Below are 19,368 nucleotides of genomic sequence, written 5' to 3'. Positions count from 1 at the left end.
CTTTACCCTCTAGACAAGATAGTTCTATGAAGAGATTGTGTACTGTAATTTTTGCTAGCTTTGAGACACCACTTTAGAGCATCAGGATTGTTATTTGCTGTTAAGTCATCAATCACATCTGCTAAAGTGGTCCATTCATCAAACTCATCTTCCTCAAAAGATCTTCTAAAAGTTAGGCAGCCTATTCCTCCCAGTACTAGTTCTGAAGGCAGCCTATTCCTCTCGGTATCAGTTCTGAAATTAAAATGACTTTAATTACAGATTTCAAAAACTCTTGAGAAAGTGATTTTCAATGTGCAGGTACCACACCACAAATCATGCCAAAACCAAATGTGGTTCTCCTCTCATAGGAGCCACTTTAAACCCATTTTGAGCCATTTTCTAACATCTAGAATTCCTTTCCAAAAGTACCGCTACGTTGTGTTTTTAGAAGAAAAGTGATGTAACTGTTAAAAATTAGTTTATCCCATCACTAGTGATATCAACGATGTTTGGCGTGGTATATTTATCCCATCACCAGTGGTACCGAGTAGGCGTGGTATATTTATAGAAGGCAAAAGAGTAGAAGTTCGTGTGATATTTTTCTTTAGATTTTTCCTCACATATGATTGTTAGGTGTTTTTTTCTCTAGTATAAATTTATAATTTTTCTTCAAAGTAAGAGGCGCCACATGGACCAATCGAAAGCTAGCAAAAGAGACCGCTTTAGATTATTAGATTGTTCCTCACAGAAAAGAGAACTTCACAGTTTCATATGGATATTTTAGGCATTGAAATAATTATGCATTTGTTTCAACAAGATGAGAGTGCATACCTCTCTTCTAGTGCCGGTTTCCATCAGCACATCCTTAGGGATCATTAGGAGATCACTCAATGCATTTAGGAGATAAAATGGCTTGTGGAGTTCAGCAGAACCATTGTCGCCATCCCATCAGCTAGTTAGCTTCCTGATTTTGGAACCTACTCACCCAAGTTCAACTACTCTAGATACAAACCTACTCATCCAATGCATCCATTAGCAATGGTTGTGCTAGATGCTATAATTATGATTTGGATTTCTATGGTACTAATCTTGAAGCTATGGTGACCTTTAAGAAATAGAATGAAAGGTTAGGAACCTTGGTAAGTATGGGTGCATGAAAACTTATCAATCCAAATAGGAACTCTACAAGACTATCACCACTCACAACAAGAAGTTTGGACATGGTCTTGGCTTTTGTCCCCATGAAAGTCGACCATGCAAGTGCCGTTGTGAATGGCAAACAATGCTTGACGTTCGGCAAGGAAGGGACTGCTACACATGCGAAAGAAGAGGTTTTGTCCAAGTCAGACCAGGGGTCCGGAGGTTTCATGATTTTCGCTCGGAATTTCCGTGAGAGCTCCTCTGATCGGTCTTAGGGGATGACCAGAAGTTTCAGGCCAGAGGCCAAAAACTTTTGGGCAGGAGGACTGTAAAAGTGGTAAAGTGGTTGCTTAATTGAATGGCGGTCACAGTGATGAGTACATGACATGAGTATGTAATACTGTTGTTTGCTAACAATAAGTCAAGTTGATGAGAACTTGTGCTCGGATATGGTTTCTTGGTTGATGCATGTCAGGGTTATGGATACCACATACCCAATAGTAATCGACTAAGCTCGGCAAGGCCCACAATGTACCAAGTCTTGTACGGAATCAACAGGAGAACTGTAAAATGGTAAAGTGGTTGCTTAATTGAATGGCAGTCACAATGATGAGTACATGACATGCATATGTAATACTGTTTTTTTGCTAACAATGAGTCAAGTTATGGTTTCTTGGTTGATGCATGTCAGGGTTATGGATACCGCATACCCAATAGTAATCGACTAAGCTCGGCGGGGCCCACCATGTACCAAGTCTTATACGGAATCATACCTCATATATAGAAGGAGTTCCGGATAAGGAAGGACGAGTAGAGTTCTATATGGAAATTACAAGGACTACTCGGATTGTATCAATATTGGTCTCCCTAGTTTTACTTGGACAAGGAGACATCTATGGGTATAAATACAAGATCCCCTAGGGGAGGGAAGACACACAACATACAAGATAAACCAAGACCAAGATCAACACATGCCGCCAGACATCGATATCAGAGATTAGCCTAGACAAACCCAATATGGTGCCTGCAGAAGCCGATAAGAGGGATCTAGCTCTATCTCTGATCTCGACGAGTTCATATTCGAGGAGGCAGACTATCCTGTCGTCGACTACGTGTTGGTTATCTATGCCACCAAGTCAACGACAACTAGATAGGTTATCCCAAATATTGTACTTGTGTGATTTTGATGAATATAGAGTAACACCGGCTTCGCCCAACAGGAAATAGGCTATTACCTATCAGATAAGGGGCCCGAACCTATATAAAATCCTTGTCTCCATATCTTTTAACTCAATCTCGTATATACCCTAATACCAACGATCCCCATACCATGCAAATAATCTAGTCGTGACCTCAAACATCGACAGTGGCGTGCCAGGTAGGGGATTTTGTTGCTTCAAGGTTTTCGATGGGATGGGTTCAAGAGATAGATTCCCCAACAACAAACTACTTGACGACTTCGGCTGTGGGGTGATAGACCCGAACGAAGTGCGTTTTCCGGCGGATCGGGACCCTCGTCATCTCAAGCTTCGTTGAGGCAATGTTGCTGCGGATTTTTTGATGAGGGATACTTCTACTACTTTGGACCTGGGAGATTTGACCCGACCAGAGTACGTGCCCTGACAAGATCGGAACCATCGTCGTCAACATTTTGATCTATTGAGATCATCCAAGCCACAAGATACGCGATGTACCTACAGATGTCGGATTACATGATGTCAAACGAGTATGCAACAAGGTAATTGCTAGATTGGTTTTTTAAAATTAACCTACTAATTTCGTAGATATATCTGATATGTATCTACAAAGGTACGCAATATTCTATATGTGATTTATCATACCTATCCTTCAGATCAACACAATATTGTCAAATCCATGATTTATTATGTTTACCTAGAGCATGTTTTTATACAATATCTATTGTACAAGTGTTTCTGACGTTAGGCCGACTACGGTCTAATACTGGGGGCTCACTCTGTTCCTGTTATATAAATCATGCTTGTTCACGGTATACATAATGCCTGATATTTAATCTGCTCGTCATATCCTGATAATACTAGAAGATTCATACAGTTTTTTGAGTACATATTCAATATTCTATGCTACATATCTTGCCTTCTAGACAATATTTTTTAGGAACAATTGAGCACTCGAGTAGGTTGTGGTTGAGTACACCCCATTATCGAGAACATTCTCGGTAAAGGCTGAGTTGTTGCACCAAACCTACCAACGAAGACCGACGACTTATCTCATGTATAGCACTGGCTATGGCTGGACTATTTGGAAATAGGTTGTTAACGGATAATTCCTCGCAAATGTTGTCGGCTTGATCACCCGGCATGATTACGAACAGACATCCAGATATGCCATAAGTTGGGTATGTGACACTACAACAAATCTGGGCTTCTATGACGATTACCTGATGACGGAACACATATCTGTCATAAACAGAGGCTGTTTATGACGATTATTTACAGGATGACAGTTGTTTATGACCAAACCGTGTATCTGTCATAATCATCGCCACAGTATACTCTGCATGGGCTCTGTGACGATAGCACGATGACAATAATGGATCGTCATAAAATATAGAACTATTATATTTTTTAAAAACAAAAAAAAAATCTAGTTATACTACATTGCTACTAGACCATAAATCGTTTGTCCTAGGTGGACTCTTCTTGTCTACATTAATTCTAGTATCTCATTTTAGGATTTTAAGATTGAAGTCATCTCTAGTCTCATTTTATGAATAAAAAAACAAAATTATGGCGTTTCATTTTATGATTGAATGAAAAAAGTTAAAAAAAAACAAACTAAAATGGCTATAAGTTGGTCTAAATTATTCTTTTAAATTTTCCGTGAATTTTCAGAGCTCAATAACTAATTTTAATACCACAAAATTTATTTAACCTATTAAAATAAATGAAAAACAAATTAAAATTCCTCTCTCTGTCCTTGGGCCTTTTTCGGCCCAAGTATTACTCTCTCCATCCCTTAGCCCGCAGCCTCTCTCTCCCTCCTCCTCCCTCTTTGGGCCACCGGCCAAGCCCTTTTGCTCCCCCCTCGCCGATAAGTACATTTTACCTCCCTCCTCTCAAATCAAATAACTTTTTGGGTAGTAAATGAATTCAAATGAAAAAATTATCAACAACAAAGTTGTATAACTTATCAAGATCTACAACTTTTTTTTGGTCATTTTTCAGTATAACTTTGTTTCAATAATTTGAATTTGAATTTCAAATTATGACAACTTCAAACAATATTTTTAAATACTAAATGATATCGAATGAAAAAGTCATCAACAACAAAGTTGTATAACTTATTAATATCTATAACTTTTATTTTGGTCATTTCTTCTTCCAACAAAGTGATAGTAACATTGTTCATAAAATTTACATATCTCTCTTATAGTTTATAAAACCATATAAGAGATATGTAAATTTTGTGAACAATATTAAAATTACTTTGTCGGATGAACAAATGACCAAAATAAAAATTTTTGATCTAGATGAATTATACAACTTTGTTGTTGATGATTTTTTCAGTTGAAGTCGTTCACTAATAAAAAATTCTATTTGAAGTTCTCAAAGTTTGAATTTCAAATTTCAAATTATTTAATTAGAGTCAGATGGAGAAATGACCAAAATAAAAATTTTGCATCTCGATGAGTTGTACAACTTTGGTTTTGGTGACTTTTCCATTTTGAATCATTTATTAACCTCAATTTTTGTTTGACGTTATCAAATTTTGAAAATTCAAAATTTGAATCGTCCAAATGAACTTCTTTGTAAAAAGGACCAATATAATAGTTGTAGATCTTGATGAGTTCTACAATTTTGTTGTTTATGATTTTTGCATTTGAAACACAAAAATCAGCCTAAAATTAAATTTAAAGTTCTCATAAATTTAAGGTGAAATGTCCATTTTGTTCATACAATTTTGTAACTACTGTGGACATACCAGGGACAGTTTGGTAAATTTGCGTCGGATTGCTTCTCATCCATATAACCTCTTCCCCAAACCCTAGCCAAAACTAAATCCATATGCCGCCGCCGCCACCATCCATTCCCCCACCGCCAACATCCCTCTCCTCCTCCATCCATCGCGCCGCCCCCAGCCACCTCTTCGCCTTTCCCCGTCTCGCCCCCCTGGCCAGGGAAGGACGGTGGCGTGCGGATTCGCCGTCTCCCGTCCTCGGGAGCGACGGCGGCGCATGAATCCAGTGGCCTCCGTCCTCGGGAGCGGCCTGGCGTGAGCGGGAGCACCGGCAACACGCGGATCCACCCACCTCCGCCCTCCGGAGCGGCGGCAGGCTTAGGTAGGCGGAAGCGAGCGGCTACGGCGGCGGCGGCTGCGGCGACGACGGCTACAGTGGCTGCAACGACGGCGACGGCGACGACAGCGGCGATGGTAGCTGCGACGACGACGACCACGATGACGATGACCAGCGGCGGCCGGCGACTTGCAATCGCGAAGCGGGCAGGTGGCGCGGGCCGCGGGGGCACACGGCGCGGGGCAAGGATGCAGACCAGCAGGCCAGCAACGCGTCGGGATCTGGGTGAGGGTAACATCTCCCTTGTCGAGTTGGGAAATCGGTAGAAGAGATGCTGGTTTTCATGGATCCGTGCGGTTGATGTGTTGCTTTCACCAGATCTGGTGGTTTATTGGGGTATTCTGTTGGTGCTTGATTGCTGCTGCTGCTGCTGGAGTGATTTGTAGCCGAGATAAAGACGACGAGTAGAGGATTCAGTTTTGCAGGGTTCACAACCTCTCTCGTAGATAGTTTTTTGTGTGAATCAGTCTTGAAATGGAGTAGTGATTAGCAATTCTTTTTTCCATTCTCCTATTGATCCTTCCTTTGTGAAAATTAGAGCAGTAATTACTTCTGATTGTTTTGTGAAAATTAGAGCAGTAATTAGTTCTGATTGTTTCTGACAGTCATAATTAGTACTTAAAATTTATAAGCTTCTCTCTTCTTGTATTCTAGTATTCTAGTGTCGATATCGATGATTCTCAAGTTCGAAATTATTTTTAGGTTACATAACAAAATAGCTTTCGTACTTGAATTTGGAGTGGTAAGCATTAGGAGCATGGTAGTGGTAAGCATTAGGAGCATGGTTAGGCATGTTAGTATTATCAAGGATTGGTCTTAGCTTCTTAGGTCAAGCGTGCTAAATTGCATAGTTTCTTTAACAAAATATGGGTGATCCATGTTTGACTTGTGGGTTTAACAATGTTCACTGGGAAAGTAGGGAGGCATCTACCTATTTAATATAGCTTTTCTACATTTAATAACTAAAATAATCCAAAGAGTTAGTTTGGGTCAGAGTTTGACTTGGTCTAGAAAGAAACCGTGTTTCAAAAATGCATGGTTAACTAATTATAATTAGGAAGATGTTTATGCCTGCCCAACCGATCACAGCTGCTGTTTACTGTTTTGATCTCTACTCTGTACCAAACTTACCACATGCATTCTTCTTGAAAAACAAACACCTTCTTTTTTATCAATGTTAGGTGTGGTAGCATTAATTTAAACTCAGTTCAATCCAAGTATATAGATCATGATATCTCCAAGGAAGAAATTTTTTCTAGCTTGGATCCTTTAGTGCAGTTGGTAGTTGAAGTAGGAAGGGAAGCTACTGCTGCATCTCCACCTCAGTCTGTAGTTCATAAAGCAGAAAATGTCACTGGTAAAAGGGAAGCATCACCTCCTGAGAAGAAAGGTCATGGCTAGCATCTCTTTGATTCCTTCTATAATCCAATATAATGTCTGTCACAGAAATATCCCCGTAAGAATGTAAATAAGATGTGAGATTTTTACTAAATTGGCTATAAACTTGCTCAAAGAGTATATGTTCCTTAAAATCACTCAACTCACAGATTTGCCTAGCAAAAACAGTTACTAGTCACAAGCTTCTGTAGCTCTAATGCAATGTTCTGATCTTTTCTTCTGATCCTTTCTTCATCTATCTTGCAGAATGTGACTACAAGAGTGAGGGCCTCGGGACTGCAAGATCCAGTGGCGCTGGTGAGCATCGGCGGGTGGAGCCCCAACCAGGGCGCGCCGCAGCTGGCCATCATCCTCAACCCTTCCTTGCGCCGCAGATGGGGCCTTTGCCCTGGGTGGCCATATTGGGCGGCGGCAATGGGATTGAGCGTAAAGTACAGAACTGGAGCCAATGGGATTGAGCTCTACTGAACAAGGCAAGTAACTTGGATTCTTGTTCTTTTGTCCTTACATGTGTTATGCCTTCATATCAAGTGCAGAATCTTTTTATTGACACTTGTAAATGTTTTAGGTTAGGCATCCTCACTGGCAGTAGACAAGTGGAGCCAAGGGGGAAGAGCATGGGTACTGCAATTGATGGTGAGCCCACTGCAATTGATCTCTTTAATGAGTTGCATTGCAGCAAAACTAAAGGTTTTAGTGAACCTGTGAAGAAAGCTATAGTAAGTACTGAACTATTACATCTTCTTTCCTTCTTTTATTAAGTACCTTATGCAATGAACCTTTATTTATATAATAATGCAAAACTGAAACCTTGCTTTGATTGCTAGGAGGATATGCATGCCCGGGAAGCCCTCACTTCATCATCAGGGCCTCCTTCGACAAATGATGGCATTTGGACAGGGTCAGATCAGTCCTCCCTAAGCTAGTTGTATGCTCAGGTGCATAGCTTTAACTTGTCTCTTGTGCTTTTGCATCCATATCAAGCCTATTGTACTGTTTCATTGGTGGCTGAATTTTTTGTTCATGGTGTGTATCAAAATTGCCTATTACTCTGCCTATTTCAATTTACTTGCTGGATTGTTTATAGTTGTTGTTACTATGAAATTAGATATTGTTTAGTTGTGACTGGAAAAGAGCCATTTGATTGATCGATCTAGATACTCTATTTTTTTTTTGGATTATTAGCTGCAAAAGAGCCATTGTTTGGATTTAGTTGTGACTAGAAAAGAGCCATTTGTTTGGACTTTATGGAAAAGAGCCATATCAATATATTGTTATTACTCAATTTACCTGCTGGATTATTACTCTAAACACTGTTTGTTCATTTGTTTGCCTCCAAGTCCAAACAAAATGGACTTTTTATTCACCAGCAACTGAAAACATGCACCTTTTGATGGCAAGAATGAGGTGGCTGAGCTTGGAATTTGATGGCTCGTGTTAGTGTAGTTGAACTTCGAGGCTGTGATCGCTTTTGGTACTTCAGAACTTGGTGTATGTGGCTGCTATTGTATGGTGTATGTGGCTGCTAGAACTTGGTGCTAGCTACTGGTTGCTTGCAGTTTGGCGCTTTTGGTGGCCGGAGTTTTTTTTGGGTTGGTTGCTGGAAAACAGGATTTTTTGGCACCAGTTGCTGGCAGCTGGCAGGATGCAGGCCGGAAGTGCAGTGGCTGCTTGGTGGAATTTTTTTCCTGGCTGCTAGCAAGATGTACGCCGAAACTTAGTAGTGGCTGCTAGGTGGAATTTTTTTGGTGCAGGAACTTGACACTTCCTGTAGGAACTTCGTAGTCGGCTGGGACTTGTGTAGTTGGATGGTGGATGGAACATTTTGTATTCATGTTTCGTGCTTTTGTATGGAACATGTTGGAAACTGTATTCTGAAACTTGCTTTTGTATGGGCTGGAAAATTAATTATGGCTGGAATGTGATTATAGTATAATTATGCAAATGGTTGTGGTTTATATTCTGTGATTGTTTTTTAATTGGGCTGGCCCATAATATGGGCTAGAATTGTACTTTAATTGGGCTATAAGGAAAAAAGTGTAAAAGAAAATTTGTAGCTGTGTCAAAAAAATATTTGGGCCAAATGTAATTGAAAATAAAAAAGCCCATGCTATATGGGCCGAATGTGAATTGCCACGTCATCTGCCACATCACCCGCCTTGTCATCTGCAACATCACATGTCATCATACACGTGGCGTTATTCGGTTCAATTTGTTATGACGAATTTGTCTCGTCATTCATCAATGACGGGAGAATTATTGTCACTGTATCAATGACGATGTCCTCTGGTGGTCACAGAAGCTGGTTAGTGTCCCACCTTCTGTGATGACAGCCATTTCGTCACAACAGGCAGGTAGTGACAGGAAACAGGCTGTTATCGTCATAATGTAATCGTCACAGAAGCCCAGAATTCTTGTAGTGTGAGTCATGCTGGCCACATGAGATGCACATGTAATAACCAACTCTAGTGCCCCTATAGGTGATTGAGAGATGCCTACTCCTGGTTATCGACTAGACAGTTGTAGCGACATCTTGCCGCCTATCAGTTGCCTTCAGGTGATCAAGAGATGCCTACTCCTAGTTGTCAAACCAGTAGGTCATAGCGATCTCTCGTGCCTCGACTTCAAACGGTCGAGAGATACCTACTCCTGGTTCTCAACCAATAGGTCGTAGCGATCTCTCGTGCCTCGACTTCAAACGATCGAGAGATACCTACTCCTAGTTCTCAACCAGTAGGTCGTAGCGATCTCTCGTACCTTGACTTCAAAAGGTCGAGAGATACCTACTCTTGGTTCTCAACCAATAGGTCGTAGCGATATCTCGTACCTCGACTTCAAATGGTTGAGAGACGCCTACTCCTGGTTGTCAATCAGTAGGCCGTAGCGATCTCTCGCACCTTAAACTCCAGTGGTCGAGTTATGACTATAACTGATCTTCGACCAGTGGTGTAGCGATTCTCCCACTAACTCAACGATTTGTTTAGTACAACTATACACCTAGTCTTTGCCCAATGTGGTGGTCATCTCATCATCTACGCCAAATTTCTGTAAGTGTTTATATGTGCAATATTTGTCCGTTAATCTCCTTTTCTTGTATCGCCTCGTCTTGAAGTCTGTCCTATCGTTCCTTTACGCTATTCTAACAAAGCCTCTAAAAAACCTAAGGGGATTTTGGCTAGGGACGCCCAGAGCTGATAAGGCTTTGTTAGATGCTACAAAGCCAAACGACCATGTTAGATCTGGTCATGTCAGAGCGCTCACTGGATGCATATTAACTAAGCCATGTAATCGGGAATTGGTTTTCCCAACTTCATGGCTGGGGGCTGGTTTGTTATAAGATTTGAGCTGCCTTTGTGGAAAATGTCTTTTTCCATAAAAACAACTGGGGGCTAGGAGGAGTACCGAACTTTATTTGCTAAGGGCAACTCTAACGAGCATACTATTTTATTGTCACACGCAGATTCAACTTATTTTTAATTTTTCCATATATATTATAGCATGTTACCCTTGAGCGTTTGCTCGGGGGCTGTTTCTATTTAATATTTTGTTATGAGTATTGATTTCAGGAAAGTTTCATTCAGCGTTATCGAGGACTCCGTGTCTCTACGGTTCTACACCGGGATCGACTAAGCGAGTACGACAAATGTTCTTAGTACTGATTTCAGGAAAGTCAGACATCAGAACAGTCAAGTTAGATTTCAGGGCTTTGTCACAGACTTTGCGCCTTATCGATTATCCGAGAACGGTTGGTGGAGTTAGACAAGGAATATGGAATAAAGCGATGGTGTACCCGTCGAGACAAAATTTCTTGACTTCAATCCAAATTCTCAACTACGGCAAGACAAGAGACTTAGTCACATGCTCCATACCTTCTTGGTTAACATCGGAGATCAACCTAGACAAACCGAATTAAAAATTAGGATAGGTACTGCTCTAAGATTACCTCTCACTGCAAACTTACCTGATCTAGCAGCGTGTGTTGGGCTCCTCAAAGGGTCACGCTAATGGGCCACCTCGCGTCGAAATACGGGGAGAAGTGCGGCCGCCGCTGTCTCCTCCAAAGCAGCAGTGGTCCAAGCCGAGTTGGCCATCCCCACCGCCAAACACCATCGCTGGCGCCGGCAGCCTCAATCCGCATCGAGTTTTCGTCTCCACCAGCATAGTGGTCTCTACACATGAGGTTGGTCTCAAGCTTCAACTTTGAACTCTTATTTTCCATCTTTTAATCGAACTCGATGCGAGCACGGGCTTAATGCATTCAGGCCACAGTCTCAAAGCATTCTGTATTTATGTTGATGTTGGTTGGTTGCTCTTGATGTGCATGTCAGGTACTTGGAGGTTTTTTATTTCCCTCATGACGAGGACTTGTTTTCTCTTATCTTTCAGGCCTCAAGTGACAAATCAGAGCAGCAATCATGCTTTGTTGGGGCTTTTATCTCCACCGATCTCACGGCAATCTATCGACATGTACATTTGTATTTTGTAGTTGGATAAAAAAAGTAGCAATAGTTGCCATCTTTTTCTCTAGGAAAAACTGATTTGTTTATGTGCTTTTTCAGTTTATGTTAGAGGAAATGGTTAGTTGAGCTTGTCTCCTGTACTGAATGTGCTTGGGGTTAACTGAGCTTTCAGTCCGTAAGCATGGTAACAGACTCTTCATTGAGTTAAGTAGTCCAATAATTATTTTTTATAAAGCATTTCAGTCAGAGTAGAAACATTTATGGTTTTTCTCTACTGGCTGCATCTGGTATTTTTGGTAATTAGCTGGCATCACGTACTTATATATATAGTCATATGGGCATCAAGCATGTTTGTGGGCTAATATAAGCTGCTCTAGGCAGAGTAGAAACATTTATATTTTACATTCCTAAGATGACTGCAATTATCTATTTTCGTGACAGCAATAAACGGTATGTCATTTGTCAGGAAGACAAATACGTACTGATTAATTCAGAACTAATCATCAGTTGGGAAGGATAAATATTAGCTACACATACAGATTCAGAGCTAACATCAATGACCGTGTTATGTTTCTCAGTCATTCACTATCTCAATAGATGAATAGACGCAAGTAAAGTAACTTTTAACCAATTTTAGGTCATCTATATAGTTATTTGCCATTGTACAGAAGATGCGCAGTTGAATCAAATATACAATTTATAGATCGATGTTGCATATCATATTTTCTGGTATTTGTGCAAATGGCCATATTTAGATCATATTCGATGTGTGTTGAACTGTAGATGTTGGTCCTGATAAAAGATACCATTTTTCTATAGTTTAATCTATACTGGTAAAGCCTTCCAAAGTTAGTTTAGTACAGTACACTGCTGTTAATCTTCTGGTAATGGGTAAATTACCTTCGACCAGTACATGGTCGAGATTGAATCATTTCCTGGTTGTTCCTTATGCTGAAACTGAATGAGAAATACCCGAATATTACCTTTTTATGTGTATTCTTTTTATGTGTATTGTTTTGCTGAAACTGAATGTGAATCAATTATTGCGATTTTTTGACAGTATGTCAATCCCATTTTAGGAAGCTTAGGAACAATATGATCCAAACTGAAATTCAATTCACCTCAGTTGCACTATATGATGAGTTTTCTGTACACATCCAAATGGAAAACAATATGCATCTGTTTTGTTCCAAAATACATCTCCCAAATTACTTTCTGAACATATTTTTACGTGTAATTCCAGCATATATGTTAAAAGAAAGGAGCATTTCATTAATTGCTGCATATTATGTAGGTGACTCAGAAATATGATTTTCTTTAAAAAAATGTGCTCTAGCTTTTGTTTATATTATGCAATGAATTAGGTTTTCAAAACAAGTATATGATTGCACTTGTAGGGCTTATTCGGATTATGGGATTGTAAAAACGTAGGAATAGTAAAATCATAGGAATATGATAGGAATGCATGGGTAAAACAGAGGATTGAAAAACACAGGAATTCTATAGATATGATTGGTAAACATGTGTTCGGATATACAGAGGAAAAACGTAGGAAATGGAAAAAATGAGGTAGGACTAGATGTAAATATTCCTTTGTTTCTCTATTGATTCCACGGGAAAAGAATGTTTCTTTGATTTTGCTTTGGGTTGATTCATGTGAACCGAATGACAGGAAAGGAAATATTTCCTATCTACAGTATTTCTCTTAAAATCCTGTAAAAATCCCTCAATCTGAAGAGGCTCGTAGTATGTGAGCCTTAATTTTTTTAGTTAAAGACGTGCATTGCACGATTATAGTACGTTTACTAGTAGTAAAAAATGTGTCACCACGATTATAGCCCCCGTGATTCAATAGCGGCAGCAAAAACCCTGCAACGCTCAGGCAGCAAAAGCATACACTAAGTCACCGACGCGTGGGCCCGTGCGAGAGGGCGCTGACGTGTGGGCCCCTCTTTTTACTTCTCTCTCTCCTCCCCTAATATCCCGAGAGAGAGAAAGAGAGAGACCCCCCAACGCTTCGCGAATCGCAAATCCCTCTCGCTTCTCTCTCTCTCCTCGCGCCGCCGCCGCCGCCGCCGCCGCCGCCACCGCCGGCGCCGCGGCCATGGGCGACTACGGCAGCGGGATGATGCGGGGGAACCCGGATGGCGGCGGGATGCAGTCCCGCACCAAGGGCCAGCGCGTCAACGTGCAGCAGCTCAAGCTGGTAAGCCCCCACCCCCTAAACCCTAGCTGCTATAACCCTAGCTCCTCTCCGGATCCGCCTCGATCTGAGATCTCTCTCCATGGCTCGCGACCACAGATGGGGCAGGGACACCCGACGGGCCTCACCCCCAACCTGCTCAAGCTCTTCGAGCCCCGCCCGCCGCTCGACTTCAAGCCGCCCGTCGAGAAGCGCAAGTTGCCGGCCTACACTGGTATATATTCCCTCACCCGCCTCATCCTCTATTCTATCTGTTCGGTTCTAGGGGGATTAGGAATATATATATATATATATATATATATTTTCTTTTAATTTTGTCTGTGAGATTTATTTTGTGGATGAGTTGCTTCCTGATGGATAGACTCACTCTTGTTGTTGATTGGTTGGTTGCAGGGATGGCGCAGTTCGTGTCGCAGTTTGCGGAACCCGGTGACCCTGAGTACGCTCCACCCGTCCCCATGTGCGAGACCAAGGTATACTGATACTGCTGCAAATTTGTTTTCTGTATCAATTTTAACTCGTTTGAAGCGCAATTGTTAGTGTTGCATTTTGTTTTATGTCTCCGTAGTGCAAGATGTTCCTACTTCATATGTGGTCGTAACCATGTCGTATTTATGCCAATGGTATACTTTTCGTGTGGCCATAACCATATTGCATAGTTTCCACAACCATATAGTTGCTTTTTTCAATCGACAAAATCAATTATTTGTAATGGTGTCAGAACGCTTGCTGGTCTCTGAACAATCAGGATTTCTTAAGACTGTTAGTATTAGTATGTGAGCTTCTATGACTACACCTGCTGGAGAATCACTCACAATTTGACTTTTGAGCATTGTTCCACTATAGTCAGTACAGGAAAATTGGGTCCAATAAGTTCTACCTGAAATTGCGAGGTAAGAGTTGGAATCAAATGTTCCCACCTCTGAGATGAATATTTCCACTTTCACCACATGAAAACTCTCTCAAAATAAGACGTGTAGCTATCCAAACATTTGTTTGCCAAAATTCTTCTTCTGGTAATTGTATGTGACTATGTCAAATATGCAGCTTTTTGTTGGCACTACTGGCTTTACTCTTTTTTTTTTCCATGTCTGTTATTGTTTCTAGATCTACTGTATTATTCGTGCCTATTGTCATTTCATCATTCCAGGTCATGACTTGGTGATTATGTTTTATTTACGCAGGCTGAAAAGAAGGATAGGATCCGCAAAAGTAAGCTTGACCAAGGTGCGGCTAAGGTGGCTGAAGAGCTTCAGAAATGTAAGTTCTTTCTTAGCTGCTCTTCCCTTTGTATCATATGATAGATACTGATAACATCATTGGTGTGGTTTCTTAATGTAGATGACCCACAAAGTGACCCCAATGCCACTGGAGATCCATACAAAACACTCTTTGTTGCAAGACTTGTAAGTTTTTTTGTTGCATCATTCACAAATTCTTTTGAACACTGCATAGTTGGTATTATTTTTGTATGTTACTTCCTATTGACTCCAGCAAACGTTTACAGAACTATGAGACGTCTGAGCATAGGGTCAAGCGGGAGTTTGAAGCTTATGGGCCTATTAAAAGGGTAAGTACATGTGGTAAATTCCAGTGCAGGTGGACTTATTCCTCTTTGGTAAGGTGTTTGGTTGTTCTAATTCATCTACAAAAACATGCTTTAAGAAAAAGCTGGTTCACTGCCATTATATATTGCTTACTTGGAATTTCACAACAAGGTGCTAAAGGATGAAAGGGATATCTTCTATCTCACTCCGATTTTCAACGGGCAGAATTGTTTGTAGTATTTGTTTCTAAATCAAACAAAATGCTGTGAAGACTTCTTTTTTGTAAAGAACAAAAATAAGTTATTCTGTCAAGTCTTTTTTTTGCAGCAAACAAAAATAACTTCTTGTTTTTGTCAAACAGTATTCGTAGCACTCTCGTTTTCAAGTTGGGCAATACATTCACTGTTTTGTGTGTAAGCATGCATTTGCTGTTTGCTTCTCAATAATGATGTTAGTTGCATTTTGCTAAACCAAGGAGAAAATAACCAAATAATCTTCTCAAATTATTTAAATAACACTTTTATCTTGTATTGACATGTATTGGTTTGGGTGGTTCGGACAGTCTTTTCTTTGTTATCCATTTCTAAACATGTGGGCTCTGTTGATGTACTTAGTGGATAAGTAATATAGAGCTCCAGCAGAAATTATGTCTTCTGGTAATTTTTGTTAGACATATTATCTGAGTTACTGTTGAGCAATTTAATGTGCAAATGGTTGGTACAACCATTAGAAGACTAAAAAATCCTGGGAAAAACAAATACACACAAGCAGGTATTTTTACTGCATGCAGCCTTGATGTTTTTTTTTCTTAGAACATCTTTTCCCTTTTACTCTCGGAAAAGATCAAACCATTTGCTTCTGAAGTAGGCACAATGTATCATTTGTTTTCCCATTCTATGAACTTGCATCTCGTGTGTATTAACTGGAGCAAACAAGCTTGAAGAATGTTGGCGATGGCACAAGTAAGCTTAGATCACTTTATGCTTTTAAAAGCAGCTTATCTGCAGGCATGGGGTTTCTACATTCTGGGATTTATTAGGTTGCTGGTGAGTACAGTGTTTATGTTACTTTCCCTGAGCTGTTAAAGCTAGTTCTGCTTTCAAGTGCTGCTTCTCTTGGAGGAAACAACAGCAAAATATAATGCAAATGACATCTCAACTTTTAGAGTTGAAGATGGCTCCATTTTCTGATGCGTAACAGCGTAAGGAATAGACATCACTGACTTGCTATTTGTTACCTCCATTTATGTAACCGTTGTCTATTTTGCTGGTCTTACCGACGAAGGCTGAACGAACTATATGCAATGGAGAGGGTAAATGGGTATTGTATTTAGTCCACCACCATCTTCTTTTCTTAATCTAGTAAATTCCCTGGTAAGGGGGTATCACTGTATTTCCCACAAACGCCAATCAGCCAGACTGCTTTTTGCCTCCAACTGTGTTGATCTGTGCTGGATTTCACTCCTCGTAATGAAGGATCTACATATGCAAGGTTAGCACGGCTGTTTTAGGCTTTATGCCTGTCTGTCGTGCAGCATAGAATATATGCTAAAACAAACAAACAATTGTAATGACAACCGGCAACATTCTTAAGTTCAGTGCATATTTCTTTTTGGAAAGAGACCTTAATGGGTACATTTGAGCTTTTTGCAGGTACGGCTTGTGACCGACAAGGAAACAAATAAACCTAGAGGATATGCATTCATCGAGTATATGCACACCCGGGACATGAAAAGTAAGCTTCTGGTTTAGCATATCTCCTCTATACAGTCCAATTTGGCGTCATCACTGATGAAGTGCTGTCTTACATTTTCGCTGCTAATATGTGTTCCCGCAGATGCTTACAAGCAAGCAGATGGGAGAAAAGTGGACAATAGGAGGGTGCTAGTTGATGTGGAGCGTGGTAGAACTGTTCCAAATTGGCGTCCCAGGAGATTGGGTGGTGGACTTGGATCAAGCAGAATTGGTGGTGAAAATGCTGAACAGAAGCTCTCTACTAGGTATATTTATTCTTTTTCCATTTTAGTGTATGAAGGAAGCAAATACTTTTGTATGATCTTAAGGCAACAAGAAGTGATGTGAGCACTAAAAATTAACTGATCATAAATGCTTTATGCGCTCTTGGATATGTTCCTTTGATACCATTTTTCTCTTTTTGCCCCTTCCTGTATGTTGAGCTTCATTACTAATATTATCAGAGGTGATTTTATACCTTTTCGGTATATTGAAGTTTGATATTGTTATGTAAGGACATTGACTCCAATAGGTGCATATTTTGTTAGTGCAGTGAAGATTTTGGGTGCTTATTTGGGTATAGCTATTGTTCCTCATATATTTAAGTATCCATGTAGTTGATGCTGAACACATGCATGTTTTTTTTTTATGTTCAGGGATCAGCAGCACGCTGGACGCCCAAGATCGGAGGAGCCTAGGAGAGATGAGCGTCGTGCAGATAGGTATATCTTATCAAATAAATGGAATTCCTGCATTAACATCTAATTGTGGTGCTTATTACTCATGTTTTGATGCAGGGACCGCGAGAAGTCTCGTGAAAGGCCACGGGAAAGAGATCGTGATGAGAGAACTCGTGAACGATCCCATGACCGTACTCGCGAGCGTGATTCAAAAGAAGATAGACACCACCATAGGGATCGGGACAGGACTCGGGACAGGGAACGAGGAAGGGACCGGGAGAGAGATCATGGTCGTGACCGTGACCGTGACCGTGAGCGTGATCGTCGTGATAGAGATAGGGACAGGGATCGTGGCCGGGATTATGAGAGAGACCGTGACCGTGGTCATGATCGCCATCGTGAGAGAGGCAGGGACCGCGAGAGAGATTACGAGCGTGCAAGTCATGAACGGGACCGTGGTCACGTGCATGAGAGAGATGCTGAATATGCCAACGGTGAGCCAAAACATGACAGAAATTTGGCTGGTTATGATCAGGAATATGGCTATAACTATGAGCAACACAAAAGCCATGATGCTTATGAGACGGAGCGCTCAAAGCGACATGAGCATGAGTACTATCAGATGCAACCTAACAACACAGAACCTGAAGGCCCTGAAGAGGGCGAGGCATATGATGAAGGTGACTACCAGTATCACCAAGCTGCTGATGAGCACAATAACTGAAATTTGAGTGCTGCAGTAAGTTTTTGTTGGCATCACAGTTTTCTTTACTAGTACTGTAATTATTCCCTTAATAATGTTAATGATGATCTCTGTCAAATCCTTGCACCATTTCAGCTGCTTGAACGGTTGTTCTGGGTGCTCGTCATTGTTGCCAAAAGAGGCAGAAGCATGTTTACTTGTTGCCTGGCGCTTGAGCTCTGCCGCTTTGCAAGGCTGGATATGTAATACCGGTGTTACTGTCTGTTGTTCCTTTTGTGGTTTGGGAGTTAAGATGTTTTTGCACTTCCCTGCTTTTGTATTGTATGAGACGCTAGAACTTGTTTTGGATTCATCTTTTGCTTCGGTACTCTGTTCAGAAAGGTTTTGTAATTCGAGCACATGGACTACAGTTATTTCGTATGGAATTCCAATATTGAAGTATCTTTTGTTAACTAGTTTTAGGTTCCTCTTGACATGTCTGTTGCATTGGGATGTAACATAATGTAATCCCGCTTTACCATGGCTGAATGTGGAAGAATATCCGCCGTAGGAAATAGAGAGATTTTTGGATCATCAACATTTTTGGCAATTCGTGTTGAGATATTGGTTTTAGAAAATAATTCAACCTTTTGATGTTGCCTGTAGATGATGCATGATTTATGGAACAAAACAACTGCGTCACTTGCTATTAAGATAGGTACTCCCTTCATCTCAAAATATAAGCATTTTTAGCTATGAATCTGGACACTGCTAAAAGTTGGACACTGCTAAAAGTTGTTATATTTTGGAGGTTTGTTTTTTTTAAAGAAAAAGATAAGTGGCTTCAAGAATCCGTGGTATTTTCAAAATGATGCTAGATGGTACATGAAAAATAGGTATGTACTAATATTAGTTGATATGTGAATGAATATATGTTACATCATAGAAATCATATATGTATATGTATAAATAATATGGAGATGATGATTTGACATCGCTTATATATTAAGATCTAAAAATATAACAAAATCATAAATAATATATCATGTTTGTATGAGATTTAAAATAATTAAATAATAATTGTTAGTGAGTGATGATGTGATATACAATTGTTGTCAGTGAGTGATGATGTGATAATGATTGTCAGTGATAATTGTCAGTCAGTGATGATGTAATTTTTTAAAGCTCAACATGCAAAAAAATATCA

The 19,368-nt window shown here is 40.4% G+C and overlaps 1 protein-coding gene across 1 annotated transcript; it reads left to right on the top strand.

The window, feature by feature from the left end:
- Positions 1-13,318: 13,318 nt before the first annotated feature.
- LOC127786395 (U1 small nuclear ribonucleoprotein 70 kDa) lies at positions 13,319-18,634 on the top strand. Its single transcript, XM_052313798.1, has 11 exons — positions 13,319-13,522; positions 13,619-13,733; positions 13,913-13,992; positions 14,704-14,779; positions 14,861-14,925; positions 15,027-15,089; positions 16,719-16,800; positions 16,903-17,065; positions 17,456-17,521; positions 17,597-18,218; positions 18,318-18,634. Exons 1-10 carry the CDS (start codon positions 13,421-13,423, stop codon positions 18,201-18,203), a joined length of 1,419 nt encoding a protein of 472 aa, XP_052169758.1. The 5' UTR covers positions 13,319-13,420; the 3' UTR covers positions 18,204-18,218; positions 18,318-18,634.
- The last annotated feature ends 734 nt before the right edge of the window (positions 18,635-19,368 follow it).

The sequence above is a fragment of the Oryza glaberrima genome, chromosome 10 (assembly GCF_000147395.1).
Source record: "Oryza glaberrima chromosome 10, OglaRS2, whole genome shotgun sequence".
NCBI lineage: Eukaryota > Viridiplantae > Streptophyta > Magnoliopsida > Poales > Poaceae > Oryza > Oryza glaberrima.
This window is presented reverse-complemented; position numbering and strand designations above follow the sequence as displayed.

Bases quoted from the DNA above. Each gene is read 5' to 3' on its own strand.
- LOC127786395 (XM_052313798.1), top strand. From the start codon at position 13,421: ATGGGCGACTACGGCAGCGGGATGATGCGGGGGAACCCGGATGGCGGC. The intron at 13,734-13,912 runs GTATATATTCCC...GGTTGGTTGCAG, and splicing joins CAAGTTGCCGGCCTACACTG to GGATGGCGCAGTTCGTGTCG. The intron at 17,066-17,455 runs GTATATTTATTC...TTTTATGTTCAG, and splicing joins GAACAGAAGCTCTCTACTAG to GGATCAGCAGCACGCTGGAC.